The 18,930-nt window shown below is 41.4% G+C and overlaps 1 protein-coding gene across 1 annotated transcript in view; it reads left to right on the top strand.

Moving 5' to 3' along the window:
* LOC109477516 (nardilysin-like) overlaps positions 1–18,930 on the top strand; it is a 77,875-nt gene that overhangs the window by 58,655 nt on the left and 290 nt on the right. Inside the window, exons 4-34 of the mRNA XM_019778802.1 lie at positions 2,047–2,147; positions 2,557–2,609; positions 3,331–3,404; positions 4,138–4,233; positions 4,640–4,762; positions 5,432–5,489; positions 5,649–5,682; positions 5,957–5,996; positions 6,212–6,281; positions 6,757–6,834; positions 7,353–7,473; positions 8,195–8,308; positions 8,696–8,800; positions 9,409–9,532; positions 9,993–10,025; positions 10,159–10,209; positions 10,580–10,623; positions 10,783–10,858; positions 11,400–11,451; positions 11,967–12,050; positions 12,681–12,747; positions 13,707–13,834; positions 14,233–14,392; positions 14,688–14,719; positions 14,942–15,080; positions 15,965–16,012; positions 16,554–16,690; positions 16,929–17,019; positions 17,238–17,354; positions 17,863–17,952; positions 18,295–18,480. Coding sequence (XP_019634361.1) covers positions 2,047–2,147; positions 2,557–2,609; positions 3,331–3,404; positions 4,138–4,233; positions 4,640–4,762; positions 5,432–5,489; positions 5,649–5,682; positions 5,957–5,996; positions 6,212–6,281; positions 6,757–6,834; positions 7,353–7,473; positions 8,195–8,308; positions 8,696–8,800; positions 9,409–9,532; positions 9,993–10,025; positions 10,159–10,209; positions 10,580–10,623; positions 10,783–10,858; positions 11,400–11,451; positions 11,967–12,050; positions 12,681–12,747; positions 13,707–13,834; positions 14,233–14,392; positions 14,688–14,719; positions 14,942–15,080; positions 15,965–16,012; positions 16,554–16,690; positions 16,929–17,019; positions 17,238–17,354; positions 17,863–17,952; positions 18,295–18,480 — 2,726 coding nt within the window. The remainder of the gene's footprint in view (positions 1–2,046; positions 2,148–2,556; positions 2,610–3,330; positions 3,405–4,137; positions 4,234–4,639; positions 4,763–5,431; positions 5,490–5,648; positions 5,683–5,956; positions 5,997–6,211; positions 6,282–6,756; positions 6,835–7,352; positions 7,474–8,194; positions 8,309–8,695; positions 8,801–9,408; positions 9,533–9,992; positions 10,026–10,158; positions 10,210–10,579; positions 10,624–10,782; positions 10,859–11,399; positions 11,452–11,966; positions 12,051–12,680; positions 12,748–13,706; positions 13,835–14,232; positions 14,393–14,687; positions 14,720–14,941; positions 15,081–15,964; positions 16,013–16,553; positions 16,691–16,928; positions 17,020–17,237; positions 17,355–17,862; positions 17,953–18,294; positions 18,481–18,930) is intronic.

The raw sequence follows: 18,930 nt of genomic DNA, 5'->3' as shown, positions 1-18,930 counted from the left end.
ATAAACAGGTCCTGTACAAACAATGGATGTAAACTTTCTTCATTTATTATTACTTCTTACTACAAATTGTCAGACATACCTTCTGTCTTCTGTTCTTGTTCAAGTTGTTCCGCCTCCTTGGCCAATCTTCCTTTTCCCAAACTTCTTAGAAGCTGCACGAGCAAGTCCATGTTGCCTTTGCCGATCTTATTGTCGGCCTGCAACATTTTGAAAATTTGGAGAGCTGTTGCATGTTGGACTCTTGCTACTCCCAGAATTTCAGGGACCAGCAAGGAGCGTAGACTGCTGACGTCTTCATCCGACAAGTTGTCAGAAATCTTCTGATAGAGCCGGGTAAGGGCAGGGAGTTGGTCCATGGTTGGTGCATGGATCCAGCAAGGCTCCAGAAATGTCTGATGGTGTAGAATGAAAAGCTTATGAATCAGTGAATTAGGTGCGCCACAGAGCAGTTACTCAAGCAACTGGATATGATTTTGGAAACGGTCAGACGTTTCAGCTAGCATCCACTAGTTTTCGTCAGTGACTGAGAGACCCCCGGGACAGACAACACTTAAGCTCCTGTTCTGCATAACAAGGGCCTGAGAGATCTACCCCTTCCCTGTTGAGGGTAGCCTCCTTCTCAGTCTTGTTGGGCGTCAGCGTTATTTTTTTCCTTGAGCGACACGAGTAATATGTGGCCGCGAGGGACGATTTGCTGCTGAGGGAGTTTTTGCCGCGGAGAGATGGTTCAGGGCTCCAACAACCTTCTCTCCGTGGCAGAAACTCCCTCGGCAGCAAATCGTCCATATCACTATCAATATTACTTGCGCCGCTCACAGAAAAAAATAACGCCGACGCCCAACAAGACTGCGAAGGAGGCTAGTTGAGGGTACAACTCTACAGTCTACTAGACTAAGACTAGATCTGACAAGGGCATTTACACTTAGTTGTACACCAAACTGAGCACATTACCCTGGTATAACTGGCCAAAGTACCAAACAGAACTTTGATCTCAAACACAATATTCGGTCATTTTTTGGTCAATATTGAGCAATGTATTGTAGATCAGAAGCTAGCACACATGGTTAATGATATCAATCTTAAAAGTACACTAAGATATTGCTAATGTATAAGTTTTTAGGATTGTAAAAACTAAGTTGTACCTTTTCCTGCTAGTGTTGGGTGGAATCTGGACCCACCGTCCAATGAGCAAGTATCTGTGAGAGAATGCTGGGACATATTTTAAGTTTTAACTTTAAGATTAATGTTTAACTTAACTTGGCTACTTTCCCAGCCATTATGTACATAGTCACACGTGTGCTGAGTGTTTTCTCCCATTTGTGTGCTTTAACAACAACAGTTACTGTAGGTTTGAGCAAAAGTCTTAATCTCCAAGCAGATGTAAGGATCCAGGTCATTCTCAGTGTTTTAAGCCTATTTTTGCAACATTGGTACTTTTTTTTATCTGTTTGCCTCCTCTTGCCAAACTGTTAAAATTACACTAATGATCATTTATTAAACACTAGAAAAGAGAAACAAATGTAGAAAAAACAGGCATATAACACAGAATGAGCAGGCTCCTCACATCTGCTTCAAGTTTACAAAAGACCTGACATTTTCTAGATTTTTAATAAAGGTCTCCCTCCTGTGTTTTCCAGCGATGTGTTTAAGATCTCCCATGTGTTTTGCAGCAATAAAATCTCCCACCTGTGTTCTGCAGTGATATTAGATATATTAAGATCTCCCACCTGTGTTCTGCAGTGATATTAGATATATTAAGATCTCCCACCTGTGTTTTCCACTCAGTGTATAATACTAAGGTCTCCCACCTGTGTTTTGCAGTGATATATTAAGATCTCCCACCTGTGTTTCCAGTGATATATTAAGATCTCCCACCTGTGTTTTCCATTCAGTGGAATAATATTAAGATCTCCCACCTGTGTTTTGCAGTCAGTGGTATAATATTAAGATCTCCCACCTGTGTTTTCAGTCAGCAGCATTTAAGATCTCTCACCTGTGTTTTCCACTCAGTGTATAACATTAAGGTCTCCCACCTGTGTTTTTCAGTGGTGTTTATGGGCAGCGAGAAGTACCCGGATGAGAACGCGTTCGACGTCTTCATCAAGAAACACGGCGGCAGCGACAACGCCTCCACCGACTGCGAGAGGGTGAGTATCGGGTTACAATGTCAAACTGTAGTGGGAGACCCTAGATGAACTGTGAAGTGAGACAGTCCTGTAGTATAAGACCCTAGTCGAACAGTTACTGTAGAGTGTCAAGCCAAGAACAGTTACTCAAGCAACTGGATATAACTTTGGAAACGGTCAGACGTTTCAGGTAGCATCCACTACCTTTCGTCAGTGACACTGTCAGAAAAGCAGGTTTGCAAGCACAAACTATTGATTGATGATCAGATGATTGATTGATATGCAATTGAGTAAAGACAAATTAAAAAGTCATGCTTTGTCTAGAACAAGGCAAGACTGTAATTAACACTAGAAACCCCATATAAAGTTAACATTCAATAAATTATTGTACATGTGCCACAACATTGTAAACCATCATTTCTATTCACAGACAGTTTTCCAGTTTGAGATTCAGAGGAAATTCTTCAGGGAGGCTCTGGACAGGTGAGTAAAGGTGTTCTTACCTGGTTCTTAAGAAGCAACAGACAAGAGAATGTAGAAGATGAGACGAAAGGGTATCAGAATAATGAGAGTAAAGAGGAGAGAGACTGTGGAAGATATTGATGGACCATGTTGGTATCGGGCACTGATATATAGCAAAGACTGTATTTTGTGGAATATTATTGTCCATTTCTCATATAGTTCCACACTTTTGAAGTGTTTTATAATTTGCATCTTGTCGAATGCTTTTCTCAAACCTGGTTGTACATTAATTTTGTTTTTTTCAATTCAGTTCAAAGTCAAACTGTAACAAACCAATAGACATATTTTGTATCTATGATGTTATATATGAGGTGTATGCAAATTGCATAATACTGTATGGAGAATTTCTGGTTTTAGTTGGGAATGTTTCACCATAGTTTCAACAATAGACAAATCTACATCTAACATCTGTGTCCATAATATCACCAGGGTCCATAATATCACCACCTTGAGAAAAAGTGTGCTTTAAGATATTTTTTACTGCAACATACCCTAGGTATAGGTATGTACATTTGATGTGTGAAGGAGTGCATACCAAAAGTATGTTTCAGTCACTAAAAATTATCTTAAAGCACACTATTTCTCAAGGTGGCCATATTATGGACCCAGGTGATATTATGGACACAGATGTTAGATGTCTGTTTCACTTAAAAACTGTCCACCCTTTGATGTGTTTCTCCAGATGGGCTCAGTTTTTCATCTCCCCTCTGCTGAAAGCCGACAGTCTGGAGAGGGAAGTCAAGGCTGTGGATAGCGGTGAGATGCACTTTGTTTGTTTGTTTGTTTGTTTGTTTGTTTGTTATCAATCATACTAACTTATCTAGCTTAGTGCTGAAGCTTAAAAAATGCCTCAGTCTGTTTACATTTACAAACTGGCTTGCACACTCAAATACATTTGGATTGTTTTACAGTGAATGTCTACATTGCATCCTCTCCTACATGCGCAAAGAGAAGCACTAGAGATTACAGTTTTAGTTTCTATGATGGTCTCTGAAGGTGAAACTTGACAGTAGGGTTGACCTATACGGAATTGTTGGTTAATAAGATTCTTTATAATGTTTAAAGTTAAAACTTTTGGTCCAACACAAAAATTCTCTCACTGGGTCAGTCTACAGAGGAAGACCAGCAGAGTGACCGGTCGAAAGCTGTAGGTGAGAGAATTTTTTGTGTTGGACCAAAAGTTTTAACTTTAAACATGTAACTACCAACACAGATGAACTTTCATGAAAGATTCCTTTTAGACTCAACAAAAAGTATAGGCCTGGGATTTTGTATGGTCTCCTACAACTAAAGATCTAACATTATGAAAGTTACGTACTGTAATAATTGTAATCTAGACTCAAGTGAAAATGAGTATTGTCTGTCCTGTATTTGTTTCTATGTGCGGGACACAACACCAGCAACATCTGCCTCTGTTCTGCTTGTATTGTATTGTTGCAATTTAATAAATCAAATCAAATTGTAATCATGGCTTTGATGTTGTCCCCAGAGTTCCAGATGAACCTGCCAGTCGACAGCTACAGGAAACAGCAGCTCTTCTCCACCATGGCCAAGGTCGGACATCCCATGGCCAAGTTCATGTGGGGTCAGTACAGGTCAAGTACATTTTGTACATGTGGGGTTCATGCAAGTCAGTATGGGTCAAGTACAATATATTCTACAGCATACATGCATGTTGGGTTTATATAAATTATATAAATCTTTTTATTAGGAATAGTAAGTTTCCTGTCATAGGCTGTTGTTGTCCTTGTTTTATCTATTACCAGAAATTCAATAGATGTGGTCGCTATTTGCTGGGTTCTAGTTATTTGCATGATGTTTGACTCTCTAGGGTGACTAGCGTTTGGAGCGTTTCTAGAAGCACATACTAAGCCTTTATGTGTTCTCACTTGGAGAATGATTTGTACAGGTTACATCTGCACATTGATTTGGCCTTTAACGCGACTCTTACCTCTGCTATACTCTGCTCTGTTTTTGCCTGAACGTACCAGGGAACCTGGCGTCGCTTCAGCAGAAGCCATCGGAGCAGGGAATCAACGTTCACCAGCGACTTGGAGAGTTCCGACGGACGTTCTACTCCGCACAGTACATGACTCTGGCTGTGCAGTCGGCAGGTGGGAACTGTTGTACCCAGAACCTTGTCTATAACAGTTCCAATTCCTGAATGGGTTAAGGGTACATGTAGGATCAGGCACGGTTCTGGATAGTTGCTGTGTATCCAGAACTGTGTCTATCTAGTTCTATGCCTGAATGGGTTAGGGTTAGGATCAGGCACAGTTCTGGATAGTCTCTATTGTATCCAGAACTGTGCCTATCTAGTTCTATGCCTGACTGGGTTAGGGTTAGGATCAGGTACAGTTCTGGATAGTCTCTATCGTACCCAGAACCGTGCCTATCTAGTTCTATGCCTGAATGGGTTAGGGTTAGGATCAGGCACAGTTCTGGATAGTCTCCGTGGATGCAAGAACATACTATTAGATTAACCCCCAGGCACGGTTCTGGATTTGCGTGGATTATCCAGAACCGTGCCTGAGCATGTCTCTTTCGAGGTCATATTTGACTGTGTATTTAAGGATGACATCCCGTACATAATTGTTGTGTACAAAAATCTCGTCTGAAACAGGCAAAGTTCTCATGCAACATTTAACAGACCTGAAAAGAAAACATGAAAAATCTGGCCTGATTGATTTGATAACATCAGCTGACACAATGGGTTAGGGTTAGGTACAGTTCTGGATTTCATGTGTTTTTAGGTTTGTGTAAACTTTTTTTTTTTACCCCAGAAACCCTGGACACCCTGGAGGAGTGGGTCAGCGAGGTCTTCTCTGCAGTACCAAACAAGTATGCTAGAGGTCCTTCTTGTGCTTCAGAAATTCCAATGACCAACTATAAATGCAGTCTGTATAATGCGGTTTCCTTGTATAGCATTGTGTACCTAAATTCCATCCAACTGTTCTCCATGATCGGTGTTTGATACTTTGTTGTTTTCCTTTTCTCCAGTGGTTGCCCTGCTCCAAACTTTGATGACTACAAGGTAAATGCTTTTATAAGTTATGCTAATGCTTTTATAAATTCACCACATTCTATATTCATTTTTTATGTCAATGTCTGTTTGCAATTAGCCCTCGGGCACGAACTCGCAATAAAGAACTATAATTATAAGTGGTATCCTGTACATAAGTTGTAAAATGAGGTTGAAAATCCAGTGTTTCTCAGTTGATTTTGAAGAAACATGTCATGTACTACTAGTATCGACTCGTAAGACTCACAAACAATTGTCATACCTACTGAACTGTCTAATATTGCAGGACACCTTTGACACACCCAACTTCTACAAGCTCTACAAAAGTAAGTAACATTAACTTGGTTTGATTCCCTCTGTTACTTTACAAAATGATGCACTAAAATGACAATCATGTTGTATTCCGTCTTTTATTAAATGCTGGGCATAGAATCTACCACTTAGTATCAGACTTACATGTAACTTAGCAGCTAAACTATGCTAAACTTATAAAACAGATTTTATAATAATTTTGTATCATGCTTTACCCTACCCCTTACAGTGGTTCCAGTGAAGTCTGTGAATCAGCTGGAGATCACCTGGTCTCTGCCATGTCAGATGAAACACTACAGGTGAGGAGGGATTTCCTTTAAGTTGTGCATAGATCAGAGCATCATGTACCCAAATGTTGAAGCTTGAACTCTGTTCGTTTTAGATCATTTGTGGTCAGGGATTTGCCATCTGTATTCAATTTGTAACTCATGAAGTTGGTTTTATATGTATAGTGTCATACATGCACCTAATGTATCCAGATAGAACCGTGCCTATCTAGTTCTATGCTTGAATGGGTTAGGATCAGAATCAGGCACAGTTCTGGATAGTCTCCATGAACCCAAGAAATTTGTAGACTTGCCCCAGACATGGATACACATGGACTATTCAGAACCATTTATGAGGAAGGTATCTAGCTCTATTCCTGAATGTGTAAGGGCTAAGGCTCAGGCACAGTTCTGGATATGTGTGGAGTACTGTGAACTACATGACTGAGTATGACTGAGCCTAGTTGTGCAGACTTCTGGAACAGTAAAACTGTACCTGTTCCCCCAGAGTGAAGCCGCTGCACTACCTGGGCTGGCTGCTGGGGCATGAGGGCAAGGGAAGTGTCTTCAACCTCCTCAAGAAAAAGTAAGGAAGCCTGCAGTAACTTTAAGATTCAGACAATACTCATGATATAACTGGCTCTGACATACTTAACTGGTTACTTGCTTTGATTGGAAAACTTGTGATAGATAAATGCAACATGCTGGGCCTCTGTGTGCTCTTAATATAGCATGTGGCCTGTTGTAGTGGAGTTGTAGCGGTGTTGTGGATATGTGTAACATTCCTGTCCGTATGTGTTGTAGCATATGGACTTTTGTACTTGAGTTGTACATGAGTTGTACAGGAGTTGTATAGGAGTTGTACAGGAGTTGTATAGGAGTTGTACAGGAGTTGTAACCTTGTCTTGTGTTTCAGTATGTGGGTGCTGGGCCTGTATGCGGGAGTAGTTGTACAGTAGTTGTACAGGAGTTGTACAGGAGTTGTATAGGAGTTGTACAGTAGTTGTACAGTAGTTGTACAGGAGTTGTACATGAGTTGTACAGGAGTTGTACCAGAGTTGTACAGTAGTTGTACATGAGTTGTAACCTTGTCTTGTGTTCCAGCATGTGGGCGCTGGGTCTGTACGCAGGAAACAACGAGCTTGGTTTCGAACACAACACGACAAACGCTGTCTTTAACGTCATCGTGGTTCTCACTGACGAGGGACTCAGAAACGTGAAGGAGGTGAGTTGAAGTTGGGGTTGGGTTGAAGTCTGGGGTGTTGTAACATGGCTGTCCTGTGTTCCAGCTTGTGGGCTGTTGTACATGAGTTGTACATGAGTTGTATAGGAGTTGTAACGAGGGGCTCAAGGAGGTGAGTCTGGGGTTGGGCTGAAGTCTGGGGTGTGGTAATATGTCAGCAGATTACGCACTGCGCCTGTGTGAAGCCAAGATTTTTCATACATAATGTTTTTTTTGGCAGGTTTGGTCAACATTGCATCAGATTTGTCCATTGTTTGGATATGGTTCCCTGATATAACACTTACATGTAGACGTAAATATGCGAATACAACCAATAGAAAGAAAGTAGACATTCTGCCAAAAAAGCACATTTGGCCAACATGATCTGTTTGAGAGTGCTAGCAGGGGATTTAGAGAATGATATAACACTAAACATGTTTCATGAAACTTTATTTCATAACTAAACATGTTTGTTGTTACAGGTGATCACCGTAGTGTTCCAGTACATCCAAATGTTACAGAGACTCGAACCCTGCCTCAGGATTTATCAGGAAATAAACAAACAAACAAACAAACAAACAAATAAACATGTTGTGTTTCAGGTGATCACCATAGTGTTCCAGTACATCCAAATGTTACAGAGACTGGGGCCCTGTTTCAGGGTCTATCAGGAAATAAACAAACAAACAAACAAACAAACAAATAAACATGTTTGTTGTTTCAGGTGATCACCGTAGTGTTCCAGTACATCCAAATGTTACAGAGGCTGGGGCCCTGTCGGAGGGTGTATCAGGAAATACAGACTATCGAGGATAAGGACTTCAGGTTCAAGGATGAGGTCAGATATTAACATTCTCAAGCTTTTTTAGAGTAATAAAATGTTACCCAGCAGTTAACTACACATGTAGCTTGTCATTAAACCATAGTTTACAAACTGGCACACACTGTTGTACCCAGAACTGTGCTCTATCCAGTACCATGCTCAGATAGTTTGGGATAGTCAGGCATAGAACTACGTACATTATGTAGATACTTTATTAGGCATGGTTCTTGATGTGAAAAACCTGATGAAACTATTCATGGCAGGAGAAACTCTACTACCTTGTGGCAGGTTGAACTATCTGTCTGCTTCATAGTTACAGTGTTGATGATGCTCACCAAGCCATTGACCACCTCATCATGTATCCAGCTGCTTGTACATGTACTATGTGTTTCCCCTCTGCAGACAGATCCTATAGACTATGTGGAGAATGTGTGTGAGAACATGCAGCTTTACCCTCCCCAACACTACCTCACCGGGGACATACTCATGTTCCAGTATGATGAACAGGTAAGGCACACCTGTACAGCACACCTGTAAGGTACACACCTGTACAGCACACCTGTACAACACACCAACACTACCTCACCGGGGACATACTCATGTTCCAGTATGATGAACAGGTAAGGCACACCTGCACACCTGTATAGTCCCACTCTATCATCCTAAAAACCTCCTCTCTGGATCGAGACATGCGATTTTTAGACCAGGGATTTTTCTACTTCTTTCTTTTCTTCCTTTGACTCCAGGCCATCGCAATTAGCAGTTCCACCAATGACAATGTGGCAATTAGTGGTTTGACCAATTGTTTCAGAAGGATGAACTGGTTAGCAAACAACCACCTGAACAGAAATTTCTTGATTGTTACTTGATTTGTGCTGTTATCTGTTTGTGTACAACTGTCATGTGAGATTCAGAATCTTTCTTAAACATTGATGAATGTTAGACATCCAGGTATTGATCATAGGGTACACAAGAAAACAGTTACTCATTCACGAGCAACTGGATAGACTTTGATTTCAAGCAAAGTATTAAATGGATTTCAAAATCTATCCAGTTGCTTGAGTAACTGTTTTCTTGAACTTTCTTAGATTTTTTATTCCGTACCTCTCATACAGGTCCTTGCAGAAGCGCAGAACCTGTTGACCCCTGACCGGGCTAGCCTCCTTCTGGTGTCCCCACAGTTCACAGCCGACTGCCAGCTCAGGGAACTCTGGTTTGAGACCCCCTACTGTGTCTCAGGTAAGAACCCTGGTTTGAGACCCCCTACTGTGTCTCAGGTAAGAACCCCAGTTTGAGACCCCCTACTGTGCCTCAGGTAAGAACCCTGGTTTGAGACCCCCTACTGTGCCTCAGGTAAGAACCCTGGTTTGAGACCCCCTACTGTGCCTCAGGTAAGAACCCTGGTTTGAGACCCCCTACTGTGCCTCAGGTAAGAACCCTGGTTTGAGACCCCCTACTGTGCCTCAGGTAAGAACTCCAGTTTGAGACCCCCTACTGTGTCTCAGGTAAGAACTCCGGTTTGAGACCCCCTACTGTGTCTCAGGTAAGAACTCCGGTTTGAGACCATTCTATTCAAAGTGAAGAAAATTCCATAGGACCGATATGGAGATAACACAGACTACTTATTAATGGTCTGTTGCTATCATCAAGCAATACTGTCAAAAGTCCCATCTCAATACTATTTTCACTTAAATTGCAGATATTCCAAGTGACTGGAAAGAGGCGTGGAAAGGTTAGATATTCAGACTTAATTACGTATCAGTCATTACATTTTGCAAATTAAGTAACTACATACCTTACTGGACATGTTACTACATAACTTAGAGTTTGTCCTTCAGTGAACCTGACTGAGTTTCCTGTTTCAGATCTGCTGGAAAATCCAGAACTCCATCTGCCTGCAGAGAACAGGTTCATAGGTCAGAAAACTGGACTCAATTTGCTCAAGTTTATCTGTGCTGCAGATTTCACAAGTTGTACTTCAAATTTGTAACTAGACACTTGCTGATGCTGAAAGATAACTAACATGTAGTGGTAGGTAACCTTCACAATACAACAGCAGGTGTTACAATTAAAACTGCAACATATGTTGCCATGGTAATTGATAGATTAGTAATTGTAACACCTTCAAAACAGATAGAAAGCCAAATAAGCCACTGCACATGGCCATACTAACAGTAGATCTATAGTGTAACAATCAAATTTCTGAGAATCTGTTAGAATGATGCCTAATACTAAGTGTAGCACATTCAAGAGTACTTAATCATTGACATATTGTGCCACCTACAGCCAAAGACTTCTCCCTTAAGGAACACGATCTTAAAGACTCGAAGGTATGTCTTCAATATTCTTCTGCCTTTCAAGAAACACCTCTAAACTTGGTATTCTTTCAAGACTTTTAAAATTAGAAAATAACAAAGACATAAAAATATGTGAAATTGTGTAAAAATGGCAGGTTCCCAGACAGTGATTTTTTTAATATTTGACTGCAGTACCCAGTGAAGATCCTGGACACCCCTTGGAGCAGATTATGGTACAGGCCGGACACCAAGTTCCACCAACCCAAAGGTACGTCTCAAAATCTTGGAATTTCCTGCCTCAAAATGTTATTATTCATCACTGTAATGTCAATTCTTATTGGTCAATTGACTGACTCATTTTTTTTTGTACTTAGCAATGATTTGATTTTTTGATTGATTTTATTGTTTGCACATTAACAAAAGAGACAATAATAATACAAAACAAGGATAAAACAGGTGCAGGAGGAGGGGAGAAGCATGGAATGCTTATACACGGCCCTCCTCTTCTAAACTATACAAAATTAAATATAATCAATAAATGGAAATTATACAATAGAAAATGGAAATAATACAATAAGGATGTCAAATGGTTCTGCTTTTTTATGGAAAGATATTTTAATTTCATTTGATTTCACTTGAGTTAAGTGGGGAAAGTCATTTGAAGTGCCTTTCCCAAGGGCACAAGATCAGTGGCATGTCAGGACTCGAACCAGGGACCTCCTGGTTCCGAGTCGCGCACTCTGCCGCTACGCCACACGACCCCACAAACAGCTTTATTTACTGATGTTTTTTTATTGTTCCTTCCCCAGCTTACGTACATTTCTACCTCAAGTCCCCACTGATAGGCAGAACACCACAGAGGTGGGACTGGTTTTACTTGTACTGTCAGATGATCTTGACTTCAGTAATATTCGTTGTTGGTACATGTATATATGTAATTCTTTATTGAGGTTCTACAGCTAGAGTTACACATTCAAGTCAGATTGTTGGAAATATTCCATCATGTTCAAAATGTTAAATGCAGAAAATGTTTACACTTAGGTCTTACACTTATCCAGTGGCTGTTATTGGTTGATACATGTTCCAAAACCCTTTTCAAGCCTCATGTCATGTTTTGCCAATGATTTCTAACCACATATGTTGTTGAGTAAAGAGACTCTTTTTTACACAAAACCAAGTCTTTTATTCAGCTGACGTTTCGGTGACCGTCTGTCACCTTCCTCGGGTCAATTCTGACTGGTTAACATTGCACCACAGCACAGGTGTTGCTGAATAAAAGAGTTTGATGTGTAAAAAAGAGTCTCTTTACTCAGTGTCTTACCAAACTGATGAAACTGTTCATGCACATATAGATTATTGTTTCTTTCCTGCTGCAGTGTTGTGTTACTGGACCTGTTCCTGAACATTCTGGCTCAAAATCTCACAGCCGTGGCTTATGATGCTGATGTGGCACAACTGGTGTAAGTTTGTGGCACTTTTGCACTGTACTATGATTACATTCACAATTATACTTCTTATGCACTACCCTGTCCCTGGTGCTGAATAACATTCACATAATACATTGTCAAACAAACACACACACACCTGTCCACAAAACTGACAGCTGTGGCATTTGATGCAGATGTGGCACAACTCGTGTAAGTTTGGGGCACTTTTACACTGCATAGTGGTTACTGTAGTACATTCACACTCACACTTCTTATGTACTATCCTGTCCCTGGTGCTGAATGCCATCCACACAGTGCCACACAAAGACTTCTGTCCTGTATGAAGCTGATGTGATAAACTGGTGTAAGTCTGGTGCACATGTACATGGCACAATGGTCACATTCACACTCAAACATTATACACTACTTGGGCACTACCCTGTCCTTGGTGCTGAATGACATTCCCATGTAAATGGAGCACAACTGATGCAAGTTTGGTGTACTTTCTCTGTGCTATGGTTACATTGACCACTTACACTACTTTTGCACTACCCTGTCCTTGGTGCTGAATGACATTCACACCAATACCTTCTTTAATGCTGTTGTATTGTACAGAATTGTGCTGTTGTATATTAACCAGACTCTGTTATGTTATGATCCCAGGTACAAGTTTGTTGCTGAAGACTCCGGGATGGTCATCAAAGTTAGTGGCTTTAGCGAGAAACTGCCGGTAAGTACAGGTTTCACTACTGGTCTTATTCATGTCTGTATGGTAGTTATAAAAGCTTGAGTCTTTCCATTGGTATTGTTTGATAAGAATGAACCTTTCTTTTGATAGCTGACAGATGTTTTCAGATGATTTCTCCTAACAGTTTTGCATTAAGCATGTCAAAAATATTTAAGGTTCAATTGTAGAGAATCAAAGTCAAGTTTAGATATACCAGTACACGAGTGACCTTGAAACTGACATATTGCCCCCCTCCCCCTTAGCTGTTATTTGACGACATATCTGACAATAGTTGACTACAAATCTGACTTCAGTGTGTCTGAAAAATGTTGTGAGATGTCTTATGTCTGACCTAACTCCTCAAGATCCAGCTGAGATGTCTTATGTCTGATCTAACTCCTTACAGTTACTGTTTGAGACAATAGTAGACTACATGGCAGACTTCGGTGTGACTGAGGAAATGTTCGACGCTGTGAAAACTCAGCTGAGACGTTCCTATGTCTGATCTACCTTCTCAAGATCTAGCTGAGATGCCTTATGTCTGATCTAACTCCTCAAGATCCAGTTGAGATGTTCTTACTATGTTTGATTTAACTTCTCAATACCGAGCTGAGATGCCTCACGTCTGATCTATCTCCTTACAGTTACTGTTTGAGACAATAGTAGACTACATGTCAGACTTCAGAGTGACTGAGGAAATGTTTGACGCTGTGAAAACTCAGCTCAGACGTTCTTATGTCTGATTTAACTTCTCAAATTCCAGCTGAGATGTCTTGTGTGTGATCTAGCTCCTTACCTGTTTCCTTAGCTGTTGTTTGAGACAATAGTAGACCACATGGCAGACTTCAGTGTGACTTAGGAAATGTTTGATGCAGTGAAAACCCAACTGAGATGTTCTTATGTCTGACGTAGCTTCTCAAGATCCAGCTGAGATGCCTTATGTGTGATCTATCCCCTTACAGTTACTGTTTGAGACAATAGTAGACTACATGGCAGACTTCAGTGTGACTGAGGAAATGTTTGACGCTGTGAAAACCCAACTGAGACGTTCTTACTACAACCACGTCATCAAACCCATGCAGCTGGTCAGGTGGGAGTCTGGGTGGTTTTCCCTCAACTTAGACAATGTAACAATCTAGACAGATCTGAATTGTGTCATGATTTGTTTTCAAATCGAATAGAAGACTTTCTCCTTTAAGTGTGAATATGGTGTGAAATGAGACATAGTGCTGAGAGTAAGATAGGAAATGAAAGAGGGATGGCATGGTTTATGTTTGTGTCTTATCCACCCAGTTTATAAGGCTTACAACATACACGCAATTGTCAGTGAGTGTTCTGCATATTTATTTCAATCAAACATGACCAATTTTGGAGTATGCAAAAGATAGACGTAGAGTAGAGAGAAAGGACAAGAAATCTGTTAATGTACCTGTGTATGTCTCCCTGCCCTGGTTTTAATAGTAACTTTAAATTTCCGTGTTCCTGCAGAGACGTGCGTTTGTCGATCCTGGAGAAAGTCAAGTGGACGACGCTGGACAAACGGCAGGCCATGCGCCCCCTGGTGAGGGACGATATACTGCAGTTTGTGGGGCAGTTCAGGAGGAGGCTGTATGTGGAGGGACTGGTGCAGGGCAACTACACACGGCAGGTTAGTGTTTGTTTGTTTGTTTGTTTGTTTATTTGATCAGAGAACATATCCCCCTGGAGGGCGGTTTTCATTGCACCCAGGGGGTCAAACATAGTAAATATTTGTGTAGTTACGTGAGAGTGTATTTTGTGTGGTTTGGTGTGTTTTTTGCAATTTTTATGGATCTTATATCTTCATATCTGTTGATTCAGATTTAGCTAAAAGGTCTAGACCCCTTGGCCGGGTCAGTTGGTAGCGCCTATAAACCCAGTCCACTGTTACAATTCTGGCAGAATTTTCTTTCTTTTTTCTGTAGGAGGCTCTGCAGTTTGAGGAATATCTTGTGCGGTGAGTACTAATTAAGTCTTGTTTTTTTATGGTGTTGCTCAATGCAAGGCCAAATGACTACTTCTGGACATAGAGCTAGGTAACATTACAGACAGATGATTATGCCAAAAGATGGCGGGGGATGTTAGTACTGTACACGTTTATGATGAATGATATCATCATGATATTATCACCAGTCCTGATTTAAGTATTTGTTTGAATGTTTATTTGTTTGTTTCCTAGAAAGCTGTGCTGCAGTCCAGTCCCACAGAACCTGTTACCAGGCCTGAGGGTGATGCAGATTCCCAGCGGGGATCACGTTTGTCGCTTCAAATCCTTCCACAGGAGCGACGCAAACTCTGTCATCACTAACTACTACCAGGTAACTAGCAGTAACTATTACCTAACTAGCTAACTATCAATAACTGCTATCAGGTAACTAGCAGTAACTATTACCTAACTAGCGAACTATCACTAACCACTACCAGGTAACTAGCAGTAACTATTACATAACTAGCTAACTATCACTAACTACTACCAGGTTACTAGCAATAACTATTACCTAACTAGCTAACTATCACTAACTACTACCAGGTAACTAGCAATGACTATTACCAAACTCTGTCATCACTAACTACTACCAGGTAAGACTTACGCCCCAATATTCTAACTGTAAAATAATCCGGATCAAGCCGAGTAGATAGAGCTAACTGAATCGATCCAGACAAATTCCCCAGAGTGGGAAGCTCCTGATCCTGTTCAATTCGGCTTGATCCGGCTCTCTAATTATCGGCCTCACGAGGTGGATTGAATCCTGATTGAGCCGAATCCAGCCGGTAAGTCTTCTGTGTTGGGATGCTCACTGGATCAAACCGGCTTGGTTGACAGGCTTGGTGACATCATACTTCCTGGTTCACGGGTCAACATATGAACAGTCTGTAGAACTCTCCCCCAATTTTTACGCCTGTCTTTTCCTGTTGTCATTTTGCTGTAGCTCAGTGCACTCTCTTCTTCCAGAACACCATTTGATACAAAATGATGCAATAAAAATACCCTGGTGGAGAAAGGGCCTTACCATGCTTCACTGTCTGACAGACTTCCTGACTACTAGTGAGTTCTCCAGTTCACTTACATGTACTTCTGGAGAAGTGGTCTGGACTAGTCTTGTCAGCTCATCTGAGTGACATTTTTTCCTTTTGCAGCAGAATCTGATGTTTGTATCATCAGCTATGAGATTAATGATGATGTATTTTATTGTTGCCACAGTCTCGGCCAGGAGACATCCACAGACTGGTGCTTATGGAGCTGATGGTGGTGAGTGGTCACTCATTCACTCTCTCACTCATTCACTCACTCATTCACTCACACACACACACACACACTCACTCACACACACAGACACTTATTTACTCACTCACTCATTCACACACTCATTCATGCACTCTCTCACTCACTCATTCATTCATTCACTGACATTCACTCACTCACTCACATCCACAGACTGGTACTTATGGAGCTGATGGTGGTGAGTGGTCACTCATTCACTCTCTCACTCATTCACTCTCTCATTCACTCACTCACTCACTCACTCATTCACTCACATCATAAGAGGCAAAGCTGGTGTGTTACACTGAAGGGTAGTTATATTTGTTGACTGCATGTAAGTATAGACACTGCTAGTGACTCATCATGATATAAACACAGTTTTAATGGCTATGAATAAAAGAAAGGCTGCTGCCAGTGCAAACTTAACTTAATATACAAGATACAAGAAAAACTTTTTCTCCCTCACTTGATTTGTTGTGCTAAGTAGATTTTTGCTACCATCTAACATTTGTCGCAACTTGTCCCCTAGATGCTAATGGAGGAGCCGTGTTTTGACTACCTGAGGACCCAGGAGCAGCTCGGCTATGCAGTTTTCCCCACGTGCCGCGACACGGCCGGAATTCTGGGCTTCTCTGTCACTGTACAAACCCAGGCTACTAACTTCAGGTAAGGCTTTACTGTACAAACCCAGGCTACTAACTTCAGGTAAGGCTTTACTGTACAAACCCAGGCTACTAACTTCAGGTAAGGCTGTACTGTACAAACCCAGGCTACTAACCTCAGGTAAGCTTTACTGTACAAACCCAGGCTACTAACTTCAGGTAAAGGTGCAATTAACTACGAATGCACTCACTTTAATAAACAGTGCAGAGGCGCCAGACTCACTCTGTTTAATTTTCCGCAGTGTCACAGAGGCCGATGCCAAGATGGAGAAATTTCTTGAGGAGTTTGACAAGATCTTGAAGAACATGACAGAAGAGAACTTTTCAGCACAGGTTAGTCTGAAGTGTCCCTTAATTAGACTTTAAGGAAACCTTTAACGAGTCTTTTAGTCTCCTTTTATATGTTGAACTAAAATGGTCGTGTGATTTCCAACCTGCTCCTGTTTTCAGGGAATACGTTTGTAATAGTTGCAGCAGAAGCTAGTATGGTAGGATTTAGAATCAGCCTTTGGGGGCAGTCATCATAAACTCCATATCCATCGTGACCTCAGGTGACCGCCCTGGTGACCTTGAAGCTGTGCGCTGACCTTCACCTCGGGGAGGAGGTCGACAGGAACTGGGAGAAGATCGTGGATCAGACGTACCTGTTCGACAGGCTAGAGAGGGAGGTGGGCACGCACTAACTTACTAACTAACACACACACACACACTAACTAACTAACTCACACACAGACGTACCTGTTCGACCGGCTGGAGAGAGAGGTGACTTTAAAAAACACTTTGTACAGGAATAATTTTGCTTCTCCTTCTCCAAAGAAATAAGGTCAATGGCCTGCACCAGACAGCTGTCACCATGGTAACTGGTGCTGTAGCAGACACCCTGTGGTGTTGGATTACATTATGTAGCAAGTGGCAGGACAGACTTGTACTCAAGTCACTTCTCTACATTATATGAATGTGTTTGAGGAAGAATACACATAACGTTAGCAGTAGTTTGTTAGGGTAGACCATGTGAAGGTAAACATTGTGCATTTGCTTTGCAAATATCTTTTGCTTTGCTTTTTATCAGTCAAACACTAGTTTTGATGACTGCCTGGTTTATTGTATATCTCTCCCCAGATTACAGGTAAAAAGGATGAAACGTAACTCTTGATGTGTTTTTTCTTCTCTCTGCAGATTGCTGCGTTACATGAGTTCAGCCTTAGTGAGCTGCAGGCCTGGTACAGAGAACACGCCTTCACAGACAGACACAAACTCAGCATACAGGTCAGCCCGCGTTCTGTATTCTGGGTGAAGAACATTGCTTGGGCCTCTTTGTAATCTTAAGCTGTAATCAACTCTGAAGACACCTTTTTATAGAGAGAAAGTCACTGGATTAGAATGAATAGTTATGCCTCCTTGGAAGCCTCAGCTTTACTAAAATGTATTTTGCAGTTTTAGGACAGTTGATAGAATTTTCTTGTGTAGACATGTTAATGTTGTTGCTTCCTGAACTTAAAATGTAACAGAATGCAGGAACGTAAACATAGTATATCGTACAGAACAGAGCAGAAGAACAGCAAACCTTGTTCTGTTTGATGTTTGATGACGTCACTGCTCTCTGCACAGGTTGTGGGGGAGGGGGGCAGTGAGAGCTTGACCAAGGTCAGGCAAGGTCAGACAGAGGACATGGAGGCTGACGATGACTGTGACTCAGGAGATGAAGGCGAAGATGAAGAAGATGATGAGGAAGATGATGATAGTGAGGATGAGGAGGAAGAAGAGATGGAGGAAGATTGTCAGGAGGCTAACGGGGTTTGTTTTTCTCTGCATCTCAGAAAGACATTATGCTATTAATAGTAGATGTCCAGATTTGAGCATGACACACTGAATAGATTCTATCTTGCAAATACTCTGGGCCTGGGGACAAATCTTCTAGATAGGCACAGTTCAGAACCATGCCTGGGGCAAATCTATGTTCTTGGATACGTAGAGACTATCCAGAACCATGCCTGATCCTAACCCTAACTCATTCAGACATAGAACTAGACAGGCACAGTTCTGGATACAATAGAGACTATCCAGAACCTTGCCTGATCCTAACCCTAACCCATTCAGGCATAGAACTAGATAGGCACAGTTCTGGGTACAATAGAGACTATCCAGAACCATGCCTGATCCTAACCCTAACCCATCCAGGCATAGAACTAGATAGGCACGGTTCTGGATACAATAGAGACTATCCAGAACCGTGCCTGATCCTAA

Source organism: Branchiostoma belcheri, unplaced genomic scaffold, assembly GCF_001625305.1.
Source record: "Branchiostoma belcheri isolate BF01 breed outbred unplaced genomic scaffold, Haploidv18h27 scaffold40, whole genome shotgun sequence".
Taxonomy (NCBI): Eukaryota; Metazoa; Chordata; class Leptocardii; order Amphioxiformes; family Branchiostomatidae; genus Branchiostoma; species Branchiostoma belcheri.
This window is presented reverse-complemented; position numbering and strand designations above follow the sequence as displayed.